This window comes from Agelaius tricolor, unplaced genomic scaffold (genome assembly GCF_023055355.1).
Source record: "Agelaius tricolor isolate 1412-34295 unplaced genomic scaffold, bAgeTri1.0.p SCAF_15, whole genome shotgun sequence".
NCBI classification, from domain to species: Eukaryota; Metazoa; Chordata; class Aves; order Passeriformes; family Icteridae; genus Agelaius; species Agelaius tricolor.
Window position 1 is genome coordinate 18,104,389 of NW_027269275.1, and position 21,372 is coordinate 18,125,760.

The 21,372-nt window shown below is 41.0% G+C and overlaps 1 protein-coding gene and 1 long non-coding RNA gene across 4 annotated transcripts in view; one reads left to right on the forward strand and one right to left on the reverse strand.

Annotated features, from left to right (window-relative positions):
* CDH13 (cadherin 13) overlaps positions 1-21,372 on the forward strand; it is a 443,692-nt gene that overhangs the window by 406,959 nt on the left and 15,361 nt on the right. For both annotated transcript variants that reach the window (XM_071440760.1, XM_071440761.1), the window contains exons 11-12: positions 10,147-10,289; positions 20,315-20,548. In XM_071440760.1, coding sequence (XP_071296861.1) covers positions 10,147-10,289; positions 20,315-20,548 — 377 coding nt within the window. The remainder of the gene's footprint in view (positions 1-10,146; positions 10,290-20,314; positions 20,549-21,372) is intronic.
* LOC139596449 (uncharacterized) lies at positions 5,621-16,177 on the reverse strand. Of its 2 annotated transcripts, XR_011681321.1 has the most exons (3): positions 15,390-16,177; positions 15,042-15,286; positions 5,621-6,140 (listed from the first exon to the last, which is right to left on the reverse strand). It is a non-coding gene; the product is annotated as an uncharacterized lncRNA (long non-coding RNA). The 2 variants fall into 2 exon arrangements; XR_011681320.1 differs by lacking the exons at positions 15,042-15,286; positions 15,390-16,177 and adding an exon at positions 14,594-14,979.

A 21,372-nucleotide genomic window follows, 5' to 3' on the forward strand; every position in this document is an offset into this window, starting at 1 on the left:
TGGCTGGAATTAAACTGCACTGCTGAGAGAATTGAAACATCTGCCAAAGCTGACTCTGTAAAATCCGTGCACAGCCCCTGATGCTGCCCATGCAGGAGAGCCAGTGCCCCTCTGTCAGCTCCCATAACAGAGGGCAGAGTGCTTTCCCCAGCTGTGAGCAGATGTTGACAGCTGCCCCCCAGCCCTGGCAGGCCCTGTGCTGCTCCCAGGCGTTCCCTGGCTGCTGTAATTCAGCACCAAGCAGGCAGGGCAGGGTCCCTGGCACCGCTGATCCCCAGCTGCTTCCAGAGCCTCTCACGCTCAGGGACACCCCCAAGGCTCCCCTGGTGCTTCTGTTTGCCCTCTTTTCACTGATATTCTCTGTTGGGGCAGATGTTTGACCTGTTCTTTCTGCTGTTGTAGATATTGAATTTCAGTGCTTGAGGCCAGTCCCAGCTCCCCAGCTGGGGCTGAGCTTTGTTCCAGCGGTTTTTGCCTTGCTGGGAGGGGAGGGAGCCTCCCTGCTTGCCTTGTCTATGCTCATATCTTATCTTCTCTGGACTCTTGGCTCTTCCCAGCACTTCCCAAGGTTTGGGGAAAGGTTAATGTACATAAACAGGTTGGCATAGCATTATTTCCTTGCCCTCTCCAGAGCAGGGGGAAAATTTTCACCCAGACTGAGGGAGGCTGTTCTGAAAAACAGTGTCTCTTTCCTGAGGGGAGGAAAAAAAAATAAAAATCAGCCTCTCTCTCCTTTATTGGTCTCTGAAATAGCAGAAGTGTCTGAATTAAATTATTAAAGGCTACCTAAAGCAGGGGGCCCAGGAGTTCTCAATCCATGATTCATAGTTTTGCCCAGAACCCAGCTACCTGAAGCTAAACTTCATCACTGCTGACAATACTTGTCAAAAGATCCTGTTCTTAAAATTTTCCACTGCTCCACTCTGTTGGCATAAATCATACTTAATATGTTGATATTAAAGCTGTGGATGATAGCATTGAAAAATCTGTGTTTCCATGAAGTCAAATAAGCCCCAGTCACCTATTTCAACTTGCCTTGATATTACCTTTAGAATCCTGAATTCTTGATTAATAAGGATGAATGTAGCATTTAAGGGGAGTTTAATTAGACCCTCTGTCTTTATCCTGCATAACAATATTATGCCACATTATGATTTCAACCGTGTCAGCACTCAGAATGAATGGCTGTGAACTGTGAAATTATAGGGCACATTTTTCATGTCACTGCCTAAACAATATTGCAGATCTTCTTGAGAAATGTAACAATAGGATCTATCAGTCACAAGTTATGCTTGCAGTGGAAGGCAGATCCAGACAATAACTCACTTTGTCATTACTGCTCTCTTCTAGCCTCAGAAAAGGCAGGATTTTGTCTCTGGAAGAAGTAAAGAGTATCTTGATTATAATAAGTTAGCTATCAAGTTTGAGGACACAGTGTGAGTTTGAGTTGTGTTGATGGGGAAAAGGGTGGTATGAATTTCTCTTAATATTTTAAAGCCATTGAATTCTGGAGTCTCACTCAGCTGGGTTTGATCATCTGTGTGTAGTTACAGCTTTCAGTGGTGCTTTGATAGAAATTTATTTGGGCTGCTTAGAAGTGGGATTGGAGCTCCAGGGACCAGTGGTGTTTTACATGATGGCAAAAGCTGCAAAACCAAGCACTGAAATCAAAGATTTCTGGGAAGATTGGTGCCATGGAGGGAAAGTGTCTAATTAAGCAATTCAGCTCTTGTGTCTTTAAAGCAAGTGCAGATCTTGGATGGCACTGAGCAGATGTTGTCTGGCACATTCTGGCCATATTTTATTAATTTACCATCTCCAGACTAAGGATAGAATAAATCATGGGCACTTCCGATTCAGTGGCAAAACTCCCACTGAATCTGGGAGTTGTTTTCCATGTGGGAGCAGAAGCTTTCCCCAATACACAGAATTCCTGTGGTATTCCTACTGAATCTCGAGTAGGTTTCCATGTGGGAGTAGGATCTTTCCCAAATACACAGAATTCCTGTTGTATTCCTATTGAATTTGGGAGTTGTTTTCCATGTGGAAGCAGGAACCTTCCCAATACACAGAATTCCTGTTGTATTCCTACTGAATCTGGGAATATGTTTCCATGTGGGATCAGGAGCTTTCCCAACACACAGAATTCCTGTTGTATTCCTATTCCTACTGAATCTGGGAGTTGTTTTCCATGTGGGAGCAGAAGCTTTCCCTATACACAGAATTCCTGTTGTATTTCTATTGAATTTGGGAGTTGTTTTCCATCTGGGAGTAGGATCTTTCCCAAATGCACAGAATTCCTGTTGTATTCCTATTCCTGCTGAATCTGGGAGTTGTTTTCCATGTGGGATCAGGATCTTTCCCAAATGCACAGAATTCCTGTTGTATTCCTATTCCTGCTGAATCTGGGAGTTGTTTTCCATGTGGGATCAGGAGCTTTCCCAACACACAGAATTCCTGTCCTGTGTTCACAGCCTTGCCCAGTGGCAAGGCAGCCCCAGCCTGTGCATTTCAAGGTACAAAGGCCCCATCTCCTTTCAGGCTCTCTGCTGGTTATCCTTGGAGTGGAATTGAAGTTCAGTGAAGAAATTGTCAGAAGGTTTAAGCACTCATTTTTACTAAATGGAGCTCTGCAATGTTACTGTAATAGGAAAAACGCCTTGTAGAGTTCAATTGGAATTCTTTTCTATTAACTTTGTAATAAGGATGCCAATTTCTGCAAAATAGTTTCTGAGTAAGAGTGAAATTATGCACTTTGTTAAGCAGCAGTAAGCCTGCAGATTCAGTCTTGGTTCAAATGTGAATTACTGCATTAGGGACTGACTTCTTCCTGATTTTCTGACCATTATACTCTAGGTAAATATGCCTACAGAGACATGCAGGCCTGCTTTACACAGAGCCAGATAATTGTCATCCATGGCATCCCTTGGGCAGCTCCTCTGGTAGTGCTCAGCCCCACATCACCATGGAGATACCAACCCTCCTCCCCCAGATTTCACTGCATGCTCCAAACCCTGAATTTTTACACAAATTCCCTGTTTTAATGGGAAGAGAGAGAACTGAGAACTGAGAACAGAGAACTGTTTCCTCTTGCCCATGGGAAATTTCCACAAGAATTCTCATTTCCTAAGGCCCAGCGTCTCTGGAGATTCAGCCCTGGCTCCTTGGTAGGATTTTACACAAATGCAGCCCCAGCTTTCATCTGATAATGTGTCAGGACTAAAATAACAATTTTTTCTATTAGTAGGGGAGCAAGGTATGCAGATTCTGGCCCTGGAAGCTTCTAAGCTATTAACCAGTGTTTAGAAAACATTTTAGCCCAGAAAGAAAACGCTGTCTCAGTTTTGCACATGTCCATGTCAGGGGTGTTAAGTCAGCAAACTCATGGAAACTGCTGCAGAATTTTGGTTTTGAAGTGCAAGGAAAAAAGAAAAGAAGGAAAAGCCCCTAATGGCTTTAATCTTTGTGTAACTGTGCTTTTGAACAAGTCCTTCTTTGTGCAGCCAGGTGAGCCTTTTCATGAAAGCTTCTGTCATTTCAGAGGGGGAAAAAAACCCAGATTCTTTTAGTTTTGCAGGTTTTGAGGCTTCCAGTTTTTTGTCTGTCAAATTGAAATGTTAAAATTCACCTCACAATGATGCTCTGGGCCTGCATTGAAGCTGGCAAAACGTTCAGATCCCAAAAGACAAGGGAAAAGGGTGAGAGAAGTTTAACTCCTGGGTGTCCAACCAGGGTTAAACAGCATGAAGTCACTTGGGCATATCAGAATCTTATGAGATGAAATACATTCAATTCCCAGGGCACTGTATTTGTGTGCACTGAATGCAGTGGATATCAAGCAGAAAATAAAATTAATACCCATCAATAAAAAACACTTTCCAGCCTTGTAACATCAGTAACAAGAAAAGGAAAGGGGAGGTGAGAGGTTCAGTATCATGGTTAATAATGTGAGTACATAATATCCAAGGAAAAATTATATTACCAACTGATAATGTGAAGAAAAAGCACATTTAGTCCTGACTAATAATAAGTTTTAAATTAAGATTTTGGGGGTTTTTCCTAGCTTGTATGTACTTCATGGGTGTAAGGGGGCTGGGATATGTTTGGGTGCACATTTGGATGTGTTTGGATCCATATTTGAATCTATATTTGGATGCATATTCTTGAAGAGACGAGCCCCAGGGTCAATGGTGGCCAGGGCTGGGAGATGTTTGGGTGCACATTTGGGTGGGTTTGGATCATATTTGGGTCCATATTCTTGAAGAGATGAGCCCCAGAGTCAATGGTGGCTGGGATATGTTTGGGTGCACATTTGGATGTGTTTGCATCCATATTTGAATCTATATTTGGATGCATATTCTTGAAGAGACGAGCCCCAGGGTCAATGGTGGCCAGGGCTGGGAGATGTTTGGGTGCACATTTGGATGTGTTTGGATCCATATTTGGATCCATATTCTTCAAGAGATGAGCCCCAGGGTCAATGGTGGCCAGGGCTGGGAGATGTTTGGGTGCACATTTGGGTGGGTTTGGATCATATTTGGGTCCATATTCTTGAAGAGATGAGCCCCAGGGTCAGTGGTGGCCAGGGCTGGGATATAAGTTTGGGTGCACATTTGGGTGGGTTTGGATCCATATTTGGATCTATATTTGGATCCATATTCTTGAAGAGATGAGCCCCAGGGTCAATGGTGGCCAGGGCTGGGAGATGTTTGGGTGCACATTTGGGTGGGTTTGGATCATATTTGGCTGCAGGATGAGGATGTGAACAGTGCTGCTCTGCCCTGCCCTGCCCTTTTGGGAGCTGTTTTGGGAGCTGTTTGCAGGCCAGGGGTTCCTGTGGGACTTTGGTATCAGCCAGGGCACATCTGGGGCTCCCTGGAAGCTGCCAGAGCAATCCTTGCCTGGGAGCAGCCGCAGTCCAGCAGAGCTCTATTGATCCTGATAGATTAAAACTTCCCCTCCTGAGCCACTTCCAACCTCCTTTCTGCCCATCCCTTAGGGAAAAAGAGAACTGGAGAAGCTGGGAAATGTGCTGTTTCCCAGCTGTGTTCAATACTGACATTTCACTGCTGCATCTGCTGGGCTCTTTCAAAAATTTCCCAGTTTTTCAAGAGCTACCAGGGCAGTTCTTGAGCATCCAATGGATTTGCAGTGGGAGCACAGGCACAAAGAGCAGGCGTGTGCAGAAACTTTGATAGAGTTTTGCTGCCAAAATCCTTCTCTGGGTAGTTTGTAAAAGACCCTGAAGCTCATCTGATGCTGATTAGCTTTTGAGGCACAATTGCTACAATGAGAAAACTTTTACTGATTTGCATGTGTTGACAATTATTCTAACAGTAGCAACCTGATTATACCAGTGTGTTAGTCCCAGATATGGTGTATTATTATTCCCCAGCTTTAGGAATAATTCTGATAGTTATGGCCTCTGGCTTCATTTAACCATAGCCCTAATCACTTCTGATTAAAACACACATAAATGAGTTTGTGGATTTTTTACTCTTTTTTTTTTTTTCACACCTCAGCTTCTAGAGGGTTTTTTGCCCCAAAGGAAAGAAAAAGAGAAAATTAGGTTTCAGCACAGAGAAAAGTTTGAAAGACTGTACAATAATAATGAAAAATATTTTCATTTCCAGAACATTTTATTTAACCACCTCATCCATACAGTTTTATTATTTTGATTTGATTAATTGTTGTAGGTTTTGAGATTGGATTTATTTTATTATTCAAGTTGCAATGACTCTCCTGTTCCTTTCTTCACATTTACCAAGGGGTTTACACCATTATTTCTCCACACAAATAGCTAATTAGTCAACCATTTTCTCATTTGACATTTCTCAGTGATGGGGGACTGCAAACTGAATTCCATCTGATTTTTCATCCTGTTTTGATGGTATCATTGGAGATTGAGGGTGTGATGAAAGCCAGCCTGTTAAACCCCTGATGTGACAAATAAAACAAAGCTGAGATGAGGAATCTTTTAGCTGAGATGGGGGAGAAACCCCTCCCTCAGGAACCTCCTCCAGGGCCAGAATCTCCCAGGCAGTGGTTTTATATCTGAGTAAAAAATGGAATCCAAACCCCTGTATTCACCTGCACCTCGGAATTAATGCATCTGATCAATCCACATTGTTTATCAGTATCTGGAAAAAACAAAAATAAAAAAAAAAAAAAGTGAATCACAGAATAACAGAAAGGTTTGGGTTGGAAGAGCCCTTAAGGATCATCTCATAAAGATCCTCTCATTCCAGCCCCCTGCCACTGGCAGGGATGTCACCACTGGACCAGGATGTCCAGACCCCATCCAGCCTGGCCTTGGAAAACGAAAGCCCACAACTGCTCCAACAGCATTGTTCCAATGGCTTTGATGCCATAAATATTTTAAAATTTAAAAAAAAAACCAAAACAACCAAACAAAAACAAAAAAAGGAAAAAAACAAAAAACCAAACAAAAATAAAACAACAGAAAAAAAACAACAACCAAAAAAAAAAACCCAAACAAACCCAAAACAACACAATCTTGGAAGCTGTATCAAAATGATCTTTACAAAATCAAATGTCAGTATAGTGACATTACTCTAATATACATTAGAGAATTGCTTTTATTGTTCATTTCACATGGGATAGGAATTCGAGACCCAGCTGTGCCAGGCTGGGAATATACATATATATATATATGTATAATATATAAAAATATATTATATATTAATTTATATAAAAATATATACACACATATATATATACATTGCCAGCATATATATATATGTATAATATATAAAAATATATCATATATTAATTTATATAAAAATATATACACATATATAGATGTACATTGCCAGCATATATATATATATATATATATATATATATATATATATGGGTTTTGCCCTCCCCAGAGCTTTTAACCCAGCCTGGGAGGAGGAACACCTTTGTTATCTCATGGCCAAAAAAGCAGAAAAATTGCAGTGTGTCCCCAGTAATGAGTGTGGAGTTGGTTCAGCTGGAGAATTGCTGTGCTGCAATAAGGTTCCCTTTCTGCTCCTCCTGGTGCCATATGCTGCCCTAATTAGTGCAGGCAAAAGGTAATGAGAGCACAGTAGAGAAGAGGGAGCTCCATGGGAAGCAGGCTGATCTCTAAAACTCTGCATTATGTCATCCCTATATAGAGCACAATAGAGTTTTCATCCAGGTTTTTAATGTTGCACTTATATTTTGGGATGGTTTTTTATCTTTCTCTGAGAAGCACCAGTGCTTCCCTGGGTGTGGGTATTTGTGCTGTAACTGCTGCACCAGTCTCTCCCAAAAAACTCTGAACTTTTCCCAGGGTTAGTGCCTCATGATTTTTCAACCAGCCTTGATGCGATGCCATTTACAAATTTTAAATAATTCCCATATATCTGCTTCTCTATTTTAGTTTTGCACCAAGTGCAAATTCTGATTTGTGCTCTGCTGTGCATCCACAACCTCTCTGTGTCCCTTTGGAGCTCTGTGTTTCAGGTGTGCACTGGAACATTGGGACAGACAATTTCCAGTCTGAGGCAGCTGCTTTTGCTGCTCTCTTTGCAATACCTGCCTGAGACAGCACCAGGACATGAACCCAGAGCAAGAGGGTCACAGTCAGCACATGCTACACCCACCTTCCCTTCCCTCTTGTCACACAAGCCCTTGGGAGCTGGGAGCTGTTGGCCCAGTTTAATTTTTTTTTTAAAAACCTACAATGAAATAAACTCCACGAACAGCACTAAATTGCAGTGCTGCAAAGCAGAATAAAACCAAACTAAAGAGTAATTGGCACAGCAGAGAGCACAACTCTGCATATCTGATACATCCCTGTGCTCAGGAGTGAAGATGCAGCAGGTACATCTGGAAAAGTTCATGTTTAACCACCTAAAAAATGGTCTGATTTCAAAAGCTGCTGTGCAATCAGATCCCACCACAGTCAAAAGTGGGAAGTGAATCTTTGCATTGGAAACTTCTATTTTTATCATGGTTTTTATGATGGGTCCATTCTAAACCTTTGCTAGCAGAGCCCTCAACAAATGGAACAAAACCCAATCAAATGTACTGCAATATGCTCTTAAAATAAGTAAAAATGTGGTGGGAAAGACAAAGTGCTACTTTTACAATATCCTGTGCCAAATCACAGGTTATACAATCCAGGTTTTTATTTGCACAGCCAACAGTGCTTTGTAGAGCAATCAGGGAAGATAATACAATCCATTTTATATTCTCATTACTTTAGAAGTGTTGAATCTTCTGAAATGGTTTCGGGGTTAATTGAGAATTTGCAGTTTTACAATAGACTAGGAACTGTTTAGGCTGCCCTCGTTCCATATTTTTGCGCATACCTTTGTGGCAAAGTTATAAAAACAACAATAAAAGAAGAAACAAAGAAGTGAAATGAAATGATCTGCATTGTTTCTGTTCCAGGCACTCATTTTTGTGGGAGATAAAGCTGAGGTATTGATTAATGTTTAAATGGCTATTAGGAGGAAGGACGTGTTGGGCTGATGGAACATCTCACTGTGCACTAATGCTTTCCTTTGATTCTTTCCCACATATTCCCTAGGGGATAATTTCTGCTCCTGGGGAAGCCAGTGGTGAAACTCTGAGTTACTTCTTTTGCCAGCATAAATAAGCCAACTATTTTCCCTATTTATCTCTTTTTCTGCATAAATTCCAAAAGTTTCTGGTTGCCAGATCTGCTCTTTAACTTATTTTGACATCATAAGAGCTCATAAAGATGTGTAATTTTTTCTGGCTGTATATGCTGAAGTTTTGATGCTCACTCTGCCTGAATATTCCTGTGCACCACTGTCAGGCTCAGCAGCCCCCAAGAAATTTCATTTTTCAAGCCTGAAGCAAAGTTGTGGTAAAAAGCAGCAGCATTGGCAGGGCTGTCTGTCAGCACTTTGTTAGAGGCTGTAATTTTATTTCATTTTACCTTTTTTTTTACCCCCTCAATAATGTCTTGTTTTTGCTTATTCCCTTGTATTTGCAATGATACTTTTTCATTTTTTTTGCAACATTATCACACAGGACTTTCAGGTGAATTCACTTTCAGGTGAATGCCACAGTGAGGTACTGCCTTGGCACAGACTCATTTAATAATAACAGGTTCCATGTCAATTACTGGTAATTTAAAATGCCTATAAAAGGTTGTATGGTGGTTTATGACCTAAAACAATTCACTACAAAAAAGATAAACAGGTTATTATCCCAGGTATTGATTATATGATTGGAGTTTTGGTTTAAACTATAAACACATTTAATTGGAGGGGGAATTGGTGTCAGTTAATTCAGCTCTGGGTTGTTCTTTACTTAATATATTTAACTTTGTATAGAATTAGGCCCTAATCATGAACATTCTTTTATTTATTGCTTCAGTCCAGCTCAGGGAAGTTCCTGGTGTGTAAAATCCACAATCTCTCTAAACATCTCCAGTTTTGGGGGGTGAATATTTGTGCTGATGAAAGGGGGAAAAGCACACCAAGGAATTTCATATTGAGGCATCTTGAAGACAGCATTCCCAAACTCTGACTGAGGCACTGTGGATGTGGCTGAATTTAATCAGCAGGAGGAGGAAGCTCCAGATCCCACAGTGCAGAACAAGAGTGTGCAAACAGGGCTGGGTGTCACTACCTCCCCCAGACCTGGGGAATTCATTGTCTGACTCTCTTGGCCACTATTCCCCACAATTTAGAACAATTCCAGCTCACCCAAAATAACTAATGGTAAGAAAAAAAAAAAATTAAAACCACTCAAATGTAAATTGAAAATACAGCTTCTAGTCCAGCTGGAATTTGGAGTCTGGAAAAAGGAGGTGTGTGACAGGACTCATGAGGTCAGTGTGGGTGCAGAGGCTGTTGGAAGGGTTCTGGCTGTACAACACAGCAGTAGGAAAAAGGTCCTATATAATATCCTAAATATTGATTTCTCTGCTAAACTTTAGGACACATATATATATAAGGAATTGACTCAAACCTCTAACAACACTGAACTGTCTCTAAGGCAAGGCACAAGCTTAAATTGTGTTTTTGCAACATGAAGAGATCCCCTGTGAAAGCCACTGAGTGCCCCGACAGATTCCTTTGCATTTGTTTGATGTTCAGATCTATAATTTGCTAACAACTCTGCCCCTTTGTTCAGGTATTCAGTGTACAAGGACCCAGCAGGGTGGCTGGAAATCAACCCCACCAACGGCACCGTTGGCACCACGGCAGTGCTGGACAGGGAATCTCCCTTCGTGCACAACAACGTCTACACTGCTCTGTTCCTGGCCATCGACAGTGGTGAGTGAGCCCTGGGGCTAAATCCTGAATTCCCTGCTTGAGATGCTCTGTTCTGAAAGCTGCACATGGTGCCTCAGGTTTGGGCTTTTGTATTTCTCACATTCTGTGCTGCTTCAGTGTGTGGGTCTGGGTTCACATCAGGGGATGCTGAGCTCTGGGCACAGAGCAGGGACACAAAACAATTCCTGCTCCAGCTGGGCACCAAGGACAAATGATCCAAATCTCAGCCCAAGAGCACAAACCCCGTGGGCTGGAGAGAGAAAAACAAGGATGGGACTGCAGGGGCTAAAGCTGGAATGGGACAATGAACTGCAAGATGCAAATGGAGCAGAACTGATCCAAGGGAGAGACCCCGGGAGCGCTCGGGCATTTTGGGACCATTTTGGTTCATCCTGGGTTCATTTTGGGACCATTTTGGTCCATCTTGGGTTCGTTTTGGGACCATTTTGGTTCATCTTGGGTTCATTTTGGGACCATTTTGGTCCATCTTGGGTTCATTTTGGGACCATGTTGGTCCATCCTGGGTTCATTTTGGGACCATTTTGGTCCATCTTGGGTTCATTTTGGGACCATTTTGGTTCATCTTTGGTGCAGCCCTGGCTGGGCTCTTGTGCTGCCCAAGGTGGATCCATTGAGGAGATCCTTTTAATAAATCCCTGCTTTATTCTGTAGCTCTGTCCAGCCTCTGCTCCAGCTCAGCCTTCTCAAGGCATCACAGGTGTAAAATTATCCAGTGCTGCAGCACTTCTCTGCATGGCCACCTAAATTTATTAGAGACCATTTTGGAAACCAGAAGAAAGAGGAATTAACTTGAAACTTGCAAAGATGAATTAACTTTAAATTCACAAATTTATAACAGCTTTAATTTAGCTTTGTACCTTACAGATTTATTCCTACACTGATGTCTTAATGCTAGGTGTAATTAGTCTAGAAACGTTCTTGGAAATGTAATAAATCACCCTAATAAGAGTTAATTTCTTCACAATATTTGAGCAGTCAGCATGCCTGAAGCACTTAAATACCAATAACAACTCATCCTTAATATGCTGGATTATAATCTATTCAATACAATGACAGTGACAATAAAAACACAACTAAACTCCTAGTTAAAAAGCAACAATTTTTGCATATTGTGTGTACTAAAGTTCCTCCTGTCAAATAGAATCCAAATTAAGCTATCTAAGAAAAATTCAGAGAGTGAGTCTGGAGCAGAGAAATAAAAAGAAAATCCTGAACATTCCAAATCTCCTGAGCTAAAGGCACAAAATAAATAAAAGATTTGCCTGTAATATAACAGCTAATATGCTAACACTTTTTCACAGCTGCAGCTGGTTTAGCCCTGGTGATGAATTGTAAAATGCTCTTTTTAAGAGAGTAATTCTACATTTTTGCAAGCACATGACTCAGGGAACATTTGCAGGGCCTGACAGGAGAAAGAAAATATCGCCTTAAGTATACCAGAAAAAAAATCTGCTGAGGAGATGATTTACTTCTATATTAATATACATATTTTCCTTAGGAAATTTCTGGGGGAAAATGTAGCACTAAACATATTTCTGTCTTTTGCTTGCTATTGGATTTTTTTTCCTTTTTTAATGCATCTCAAAATCAGGTGCTCTGGGAAATGTCATCTCACAATGAAAGTAAAAATTTGGGATATCGCTGAGAGGTTACCCAAAGGACAAAGTTGTGTTTTAAAGGTGAAGTCAGATATTGTCACAGGGAATAGATGGAGACAGGAGATGAGTGTTCTTGGCTGTGGGAACCAGCCTGAGTAATGTGGATTTTGGGGTCACCTTTATGCTGCAATTTAGGCCTTGCTCGTTTATTCTAAACCCAGAACTTCACTGCTTTTAATTCTCAGATTTTTATTTTTTTTCCATTCTGGAAAAATGAGAGCAGGGGAAGCTGTGATGGACAGCAGAGCAAAGGAAACCTGTTCACTTGGGATTCTGAGGCAGCACCTGATTGCAGCCCCTGTAATTGTGTTTATTTGTGACTCTGGCAGTGCAGGAGTTCATCTTCCCCAGCATTATTGACTCCTGTGAATGCAATGATTACAAACCACACGTGTGCACCCAGGACTGTCATGCCAAGGGTTAATAATGATCTTTTCCTGCCATCAGCAGCCCTGCCACACGTGGGAATGGGAATAAACAGCAGAACTTAATTAGCTGATATTAACCTTGTGCCCTGCATCACCTCTGCATTAATTACCAGGCAGCTTGGGGAGCAAATTCAACTTAGAGATGGGCTGGGAAGTGGGAAAATTTCCTGCTGGCCTGGATGAATAACTCTGGCCAAAGCAGCCAAGGAGGTTTTGGAGTTGATCTCAACAGGCTGGGGCTCTGCCCTGTCCCTGCAGGGACAGCTGGGACTGGCAGCATCCCTGGGAAGTGTTCCCAAATTTGTTTCCAGGCTGACACTGTGATCTAGCACTGCTGGGAGACCCACTTTATCTCTGCAGCCATCAGAGCTAACGTCCAGCTTGAAATATTGCATTAGATGAGAAACCAAATTGTGGGAAAATGATATGAAATGCATACAGAATTACTTCAGGACTCTAAAAGAAGGTTGTGTTAACTGAAAAAGGGGAAAAAATCAGATTGAACAGAACTATCTGCACGTCTTTAGAGCAGCATTGTCCACAGACTGCAGACCTCTCTCTTCAGGCTAATAAGTGGAACCTGTGTAATGCCAGTGAAAATGCCTGGGACTTCTCAGTGAGAGGGCAGCCAAAAGCAGGATTAAGAACTGCCAAATGAAATAGGGTAATAAAGTGAAAATTTAGAGGCATTTCCAATAGAGCAAGTCATTCGCTTGGGCTAACTGATTTGTGGTGAAAAGGAAGGAGAGGAATAAAAGAAATACTTTAGCAGGAATTCTTTTTACCAAAGCATTCAGTGGAAGTTTTTATTTCCTTTGGCCTCTCAGCTCATCTCTGAGATGGCACAGGCACTGGGGAAGTCTGAGCTGCCACAGGCTTTCCTTCCCTGTCCTGGATATTCAGAGAGCTCAGGTAATGCCCAGGCACTGCCCAGCGCTGGGAACTGGCACCCAGAGCAGCTCCCAGCAGAGCAGGCACTGCAGGATCTGGGATCATCTTTAACAGAATTTATAGTGAATAACTCTAAAATCATACAAAACCTTGTGCCTTAGCCATTGCTCAAGTGCACAAGCCATATTCTAAGACATAAATACAAATTTTAATTGGAGTTCATAGCGTTTACATGCTCACAGAAAAGGTTCTGCTGTCCCATTGTGTTCCATGCTCACCCCTTTATAAAATAACCTTACATTTGAGTGCTGTCCTGGGGGAGGAGTGCAGACAGCTGCAAACAAACCCCACAATGATCCTTTTTCCTTTTCCCATCCCCTTTTCCTGTGGAGATTCTGTCACCAGTTCCATCTTACTCCTGGTTATTGCCCTTCAGTGCAGGGAGCAAGTGGCAGGGCATTTTTTTTTTTTAATCTGTAAAGTGTTGGATATTTCTGTCACAAGTAAAACCTGGGGCTTTGTGCTTGGTGTTTCTTTATATAAACCTGTTACATCTTTATCTTTTTTTGGGATATCACTTTACCAGTAGGACAGGAACAATGCAAGGGGCATAGAAAATGCAGTCACTCCACTGCAGGAAATAAGTTAGATCTTTATGAGATTCTTTTTGACCTTTAATACCTTTAGATATTATTTCTCAGCATTATCAAATTAACTGCAGCCAAAGGTGGTAAAGTATGAATTATGTTATTCCTGATCCAAACAGTTCCTGTATCTTCCCAAACACACTTGAAACAATGTGTAGCAGCAAATTTGATGGAAACAGTGTTAATTTATAGGTAATAAATTTTGACCTTTTATGGGGATGCATTACACTTTAAAAAGGACTTTTTGGAAGAAATATCCTAATTTTCTCAGTACATTTGATTTCAGTAAAAGGTCAACTTAGTGTCTTTAGAATTTGAAAACTTTTTATTAAAGACCTGTGTGACCACAGAGTCTCTGGCCTATTAAAGAAGAAATTAAACACTGGTAGCAAATACCATGCAGCAGAGCTAACACATTAAAGTGTCATGAACTGTGTTTAATCTCTGAGAATGAGCTGATAATGGGGCAAAATCGGGTTTATGCAAACTTGGGAAACATTAACAAAAGTGCCAACAACGGTGATCATTTCATTTGGCCTCTAATCCCTGAACCCAATGCAGCATCACAGCGTTGTTGGGAGCTTTTCTGCCAAAAGGGATTTTGCTCATTCCATGAGAGGAGAAACCATTTGGATTTGAGAAACCTGTGTGGAACAGACCTTGCAAATGGGCTCTGTGGTGCCATCCTGCAGATCCCACTGCTCGCTGAATTTGGGATGAGGAACACAAAGCAGAGCACCTGCATGTTTTTCTCATTCAGCCATGCTAGAAACTCTGCAGGAAAGGTCATTTTTTTTTTCCCTGTATTCTGAGAGTTTGAGTCACAATCTGGAAAAAATAAGGGAGGAGGAAACCACAGCTGGAGTTGAAGCTAAAAAATACCTGAAAAAATACCTGGAAAAATACCTGGAAAATGTGTGAAATCTTTAAAAGATAAAATACCATTTCCTTTTAGAGGCGTGAAAAATTTATCACCAGATTTACCTTATTCATGCAAGAATCACTCCTTTTTTTGTGCAATTAATATCCCATTGTGTAGCCTTTTGCTATCTCTTTAAAAACAAAATCTTTGGGTATTTTTGGTTGCTTGACCCATAGAAAACCCACTTGTGTTGTCCAAGGCTGTCACCTGGTGACAAATAATCACCCACTAATTTTGCTGGTTGGGTTAAATGCAAAGTGAAGTTGGATTCCACTTTTTTGGGGGTGGTTGGATGCCACCCCAGCGGGATCCCACCTAAAGGGAAATATTCTCCCAGTGAGTCTGATCCAGTGTGAGCATTCCACCTTCCTTCCTTGCCATTCCTATCAGCAGGGAGCTCCTGCGGCAGAATTTGGGAGTAGAACTTCAGCTGCATTAAACAAAGAAATAAATATCATTAAAACCCATTTTAGTTGTGAGTTCAGGGTTTGCCTTGAGCTACACTGGCAGTTTAAGCAAAAATCAACTTGCACCTTGCTTCTGTGGCTGTGGGCAGCTGCACTCGTGAGCTGTGGCGCTGCCTCGCTTCTTCTGAGCAAAATGAAGGAATGGTCAATCAGGGTCCAGTTCCCACTTTTTCCTGGGTTTCCAGTGTTCCCAAGCAATCCTGAATCCCATTTATTGTGCAGGTCTTGGCACTGCTAATCACTGGAAAGAAAACTTTTTATTCTGTGCTCTGTGTGACGAGCAGGAACACACAGCACCAGGAAAAGCTGAGCAACAAAGAGATGTGAGGCCCTGTGCAATTAGAACTTCTCCTGACAGGTATCTGACCTGTCTCCTCTCTCCATGATGCACATAATTAAATTACCATAGATTGATTCCACCTAAACCACGCTATTTTTGAAGAAATCAGGCAATTAGTTACCATGGCAACCCAATTAAGCCAGTTTTATACCCCTTATCTTAATTGCTGTATTAATTGAGAAGAGAAAATAAATTGAAGACTCATCCTTTTCTTGCCATTTTACATTTCAGTAAAATATGAATTGCACACAAAATATTGTTTTAATTTGTCATCATGGACTCATGATTGGAAAAAGAAATGAGAATGTTGAAAAAAGTATTTAAGATGGATGGCATATGTCAGTAGCAATTGGATATGCTGAAAGAGCTGGGCTCTTCTGAAATGTAATTACTCAAAAACAGGAGCTGCATGTTTTATTTGAGGGGATGAATGAAGGGTTGGAACTTTGGAAGAAGCCAACAGCATTTATGGATGTCCTGCTGTTGTGTCACACACAGATTTTTTTTATTTTACATATATATATATTATTTTACATAATATAATATATTTTATAAATATATTATATATATACACACAATATATTATACATATATAATATATATTTTTCTATACATTTTATATATATATTATATATATTTTATATTTTATTTTATATAAACATATTCTATATTTACTATATTAATGATATATATTTTATATATTTTATATGTATTACATATTATATATATTTTATATATTTTATATATTATATATAAATATATGCATATTTATTTATATATTCATTCTATAATTATATTTCTTTTCAATTATTTTTACTTATATATATTACACTTATATATTATATATTATATACTATATATATAATATATAATATATTATATATTATATATTATATAATTATATAATTATATATATTTTATATATTTACTACATACAATATATTTTGTGTATTATATAAAAATGTATAATATACAATTTGCATTTTATATATTTTATATTTCACTTTATATATTTTATAAAATATTTAATCATATATTTATTATATATTTTTAATTATATATTTATTTTATATATTTCTTTTATATCTTTTACAAAGCATCTGTATGTTCATATAGATGGAAAAAATGCGTAGGAAATTTGAATTCACGGGGAATTAGGGACCAAAAGTCAGCACATGGCTTTGAGGAGAGCAGGTGTGTGAGCAGCACCCCCAGGTTTTGGTGTCCTCCCCTCTCCTGGTCCCGTTTGCTGTGGCTGAGCCATGAGTGGAGCTCACGCTGAGCACGGGGCTGCCTGCACGGGGTCCCTGCCAAAGCTCCGAGCACACACAGATTCTCTGAGCAGAAAAGCAGCATATGGAGGGGAAAAAACCCCAGTGTGAGGGATGAGACAGAGATTTGTGTTTAGATGCTCAGAGCAGCATCCCTAGGAAGCATGAGAAGCACTGTTCTTGTTGGAGGAGCAGCGTGTCATTTGTGGGGCTTTGTTAGTTCTGATATTATTCTGTGCAGCTTTTCATTAAGAGTCAAGCATTAAGAGGGCACAAAGTATCTTTTTCTATAACACTTATTTTCAAACTACTTTTTTCAACTGGTGGTAGCAACATGGTCATTTATGCTGGCAGCACTAAAATCCAATTTAAAATCCACATTTCCTGGTAACAGCCCCTTGCATTGGAGACTCAGTTCACCACCAAGTTTCCACTTTGCTTTACTGTGAAATTCTCCATCCTTCAGCCTCTTTTTAGCAGCTTTCACCCAAAGAAGCGATGCTGTTTCACTCCTGTGATGCCCAGGGTACATCCCAGATGTGCCACTTCGGGGAGTTTGGAATTCTCTCTGTCCCCAAGGGCTCTAAGGGCACCCAAATATTTAAATGTTCATCCTCAGGAGGGATGGCCAGTTCTGCTCAGTGGCAATTGGGATCACAGCTCACTGAAAAAGCTTCTCCCCAGGACTGTTGGACCCTTTAGGTCTTGCTCTGCTCATTAATTCTGCTCTCAGCCACAAGGTTTGACAATGCAAATTAACAGTTTTACTTCAGAATTAAAATATTCTATGGGTAACTTTCCTTTCAAAATCAAAGGCGTCTGGGGATCATGGGATTTTGAATTATTTCAACAGCATAATGCCATCAAATTTATGAAAGTCACATATTCCCAATGGATGAGTTGTGGCCATTTTTGTTTGATTCATTTCGTGTTACATTTTTATGACGTGTGTTAACAAGCTCCAGTTTATGACCCTGACATTTGCTTGCTTTTCTTTTGGAGGTCTTCATAAATCAACGAAAGATTTTTTGTTTAAATCATTATAAATAAACCAAGCAGAGAATAAGTCATTGAAATGGACAGAAGCAATTTCCTTTCACTCCATTTTTTTTTGGTGTGTAATATTTGCCCAGCCCCTGAACCATACAAAGAGTGAAACATTTGCACAGCAGGGAGAACACAGCCATATCTGTGTGTGACAAAGTAGCAGGACATCCATAAAGCTGTTGGCTTCTTCATTTCAAAAGGCAGATTTTAATATCACTGACTTCAGAGAAAGATAAGAAGGGCAGTGCATAAGACATTATCAGTCCAGTGTGGAAATAATGCATTCAAAATTAAAGACAGCAGTTTAATTAAGTGCATGAAAGGCTGGCTTTTATGATCATATTTCAAATACCAGAATGTCTTTTCATCCATTCTGCCGTATGACTTTACTTAATAATATATCAAGAACAAAAAACGGATGGGAGTCTTTCTGTAAATTCAATTAGTCCAATAAAAAGTGAAAAATAGTTTCTTTTTCATTAAAAAGAACTCAAGCCTAACCCTTCTGATGGCAAAGCGTGAGATGGGAAGGGAGGGCAGGGCTGGAGAAGGATGAACGTTCAGCCTTTGTGATGCATTTCTGCTCGCAGGAAACAGATGAAGTGTCACCATTAGGAACATTTGTTATTGAAAGGACTAATTGCATTCTGCTGCAGGCAGCAGTTCATCAGATCCACACCACGGGGTACTTGCTTCTGCCCGGGGATGCTCTCCAGCACAGCAATAATTCAGTTTATTTCATTGTGTTGTAGATAAGTTTCCTTTCGGAGGCCTGGGTTACTGGGCTGCTGTGGGTGGTGCTGAAGGGCCCCTCTTGCAGGGCTGAGCTGGAAATGCTCTGGCACCTTGTCCTGGTGCTGTACAGGTGAGCTGCAGCCCCCTGAGCCCATCTGGGGAAGGTTTATGTGGGAACCCTGGTCACTGAGAATTTCTGTACTGATGGACACTGACCCCACCCTGCATTCGACCTGAAACCAGAAAGAAATTCCACAATTAAACAATAGAACTGTTATGAGTGTGTAGTTTGAATGGAAGTGCGTAATGTCACATAGTAGAAAACTTTGAGTTTAAAGCTTTAGAATATAATAATAGTTATAAAACAAAATAGAAGTTGTAAAGTAGAGACATCCTTCTTCTTTACCTTCTTCTTCACCTTCTTCCTCATAGGTTTAAATAGTTTAAATAAAAAAGTCCACATTATGAGTCACAAGTAGTTAGTTATTAGGTTAAAAATATAAATTATATGGGAGTAATTTCATAATTTAACAGTTTATCCTTATAAAACCTTATAAAGAAGGAGATACAGCTGCATTTTTACCTTGTGAGTAGAGTTCTGTAGAGCTCACACCTTGTAAGACTGTTCTGCTCAGGGAAGTGCAGGGATCACACTTCCCCGTGCTAAACCAGAAATAAAAAAAGGAATAAACAACCCATGAGTGCAACATTTCAGTGCCAGTCACAGCAAAGGACAAAACGTGCACTCAGAACCCTCGGAGGTGATTTTGATGGGGTGCCAGAGGAGCCGCAGGCAGCGTGTGAGTGGCTCAGCCAGGCTCAGCTCTGCAGGTTACTGCCACCTGCCAGCTCCTGGCTCAGCCCTGGCACTGAGGTGCTGCTCCCAGCAGGCCAACCCTGCCTCCCCAGCTCCCCCAGTGCCACCAGGGCTGCTTTGTCCCCCACAGCCCTGGCGCTGAGCCCTGCAGTGGTGAGTGAGCACCAGGCTCGCCCCTGCAGCTGGCACTCGGGTCAGGCTGGCAAACCGCTCTGGGAGGTTTGAGAGCACTGCTAGGCCAGGGTGAATGACCCACCTCGTGTCCCAGAGCTGCCTCTGGCAGGTTCAGTGCTGCTGACAGAGCTGCACGGGGCCCTCAGGGCTGGCAGGGATGATCTGGTCCTGCTCTGCTTCTGGGCACCCAGCTCAGAACCCGATTCCTGCCTCCTTTTCCTCTCACTCCTCTTATTCTTCATTCTTTGAACACTGTGCTGTCTGGGGGATGGTTCCCAGTATGTTTCTCTCAGTATGTGCTGATGAACAGATTCTGTTCCAGATATCTATTCATGTCCTACTCTCATTTTAACTTCAAAATATTCCTCTCCCAGAGGTTTCCTTAGAATAAATTTCCATACTGTAGAGAATCAGACAGGCTTCATTCTGAAAATCAGCAATGAATTTACAAGGGTGACTCATCAGGTTTTTTAAGCAATAATTTCCATATAAAAGAGGTAAGAACAATAAAAAATTATTTCCCTTTGCAAGCCTGCAGGTGCAAATAGGAGCAAGAGTTTATGGAAATGTGATTTAATAAACAGATGTTTGTTTTTTTTTCCTCTAGGTAACCCTCCTGCTACGGGCACAGGAACTTTGCACATCACCTTGGAGGATGTCAATGACAATGTCCCATCCCTTTATCCAACGCTGGCAAAAGTCTGTGATGATGCAAAAGATCTCAGGGTAGTGGTTCTAGGAGCATCAGACAAAGACCTTCATCCCAACACAGATCCATTCAAATTTGAGCTCAGCAAGCAATCTGGCCCAGAAAAGTTGTGGAGAATCAACAGGCTTAACAGTAAGGCTGGAACTTGGATTTTTGTGTATTTATTGTATTTGTTTGTATTGGTTTTTTGTGTATTTATTCTTCCCACTCCTCCCTCCCAGGGCACTCCCCCTGAGGCACTGGGGGAATTTAGGAGGGGTTTTGCATGAAAGTTGTGTAGGATGGATCTACCTAAAGAACCCTGTGCTGGGGCTGCTGGACCTGTGGGACACCAGTTCTGAAACCTGAAACTTTTTCTTGTGTTGGCTGAACTTTCCTCTCTGGGTTTTTCATTAATCTCTTGTATTGGCTGAATTTTCTTCCCTCTATTTTGCATTAATCAGGGGCTATTAATAATGGATAATTTTGTGAAGATTATTGCATCTCATGGCACACAATTGTTTTGTACAAGGCTTTGCTGTAGGACAGCATGGAAGTTTTGCATGGGCTTTAGCAATGTAATTGAAAAACTTCCTAATTTTAAGTATTTAAACCCTTCACAAATAAAATCTCCCAATGCACTGGGACCTTGCACAATTGGTAAGAGGATCATGAGATTGCAGAAGGTTTGTGTGTCAAATTGTGGGCACAAAGTACAACTTTTCTTCACAATGTAGGTTATTCTTGTTTCTTTTCTGGAATGTTTTATTCTCTGCCACTCTCCAGTCCTTTAGTTCATGTCACAGCCTTAGAAAAACCTAGGGATGGATGTGATGGCTGTACTGGCTGCAGGACAAAGGGGAGGAGCTGTTTTTTTGGCTATTCTCCAAACATCAAACCACCCCAGTGTCACACCCTGACAGAATTATCACCCCCACTGGGTGCCAAGAGCTGCTGTGGCCTCAGTTCCCCAGGTG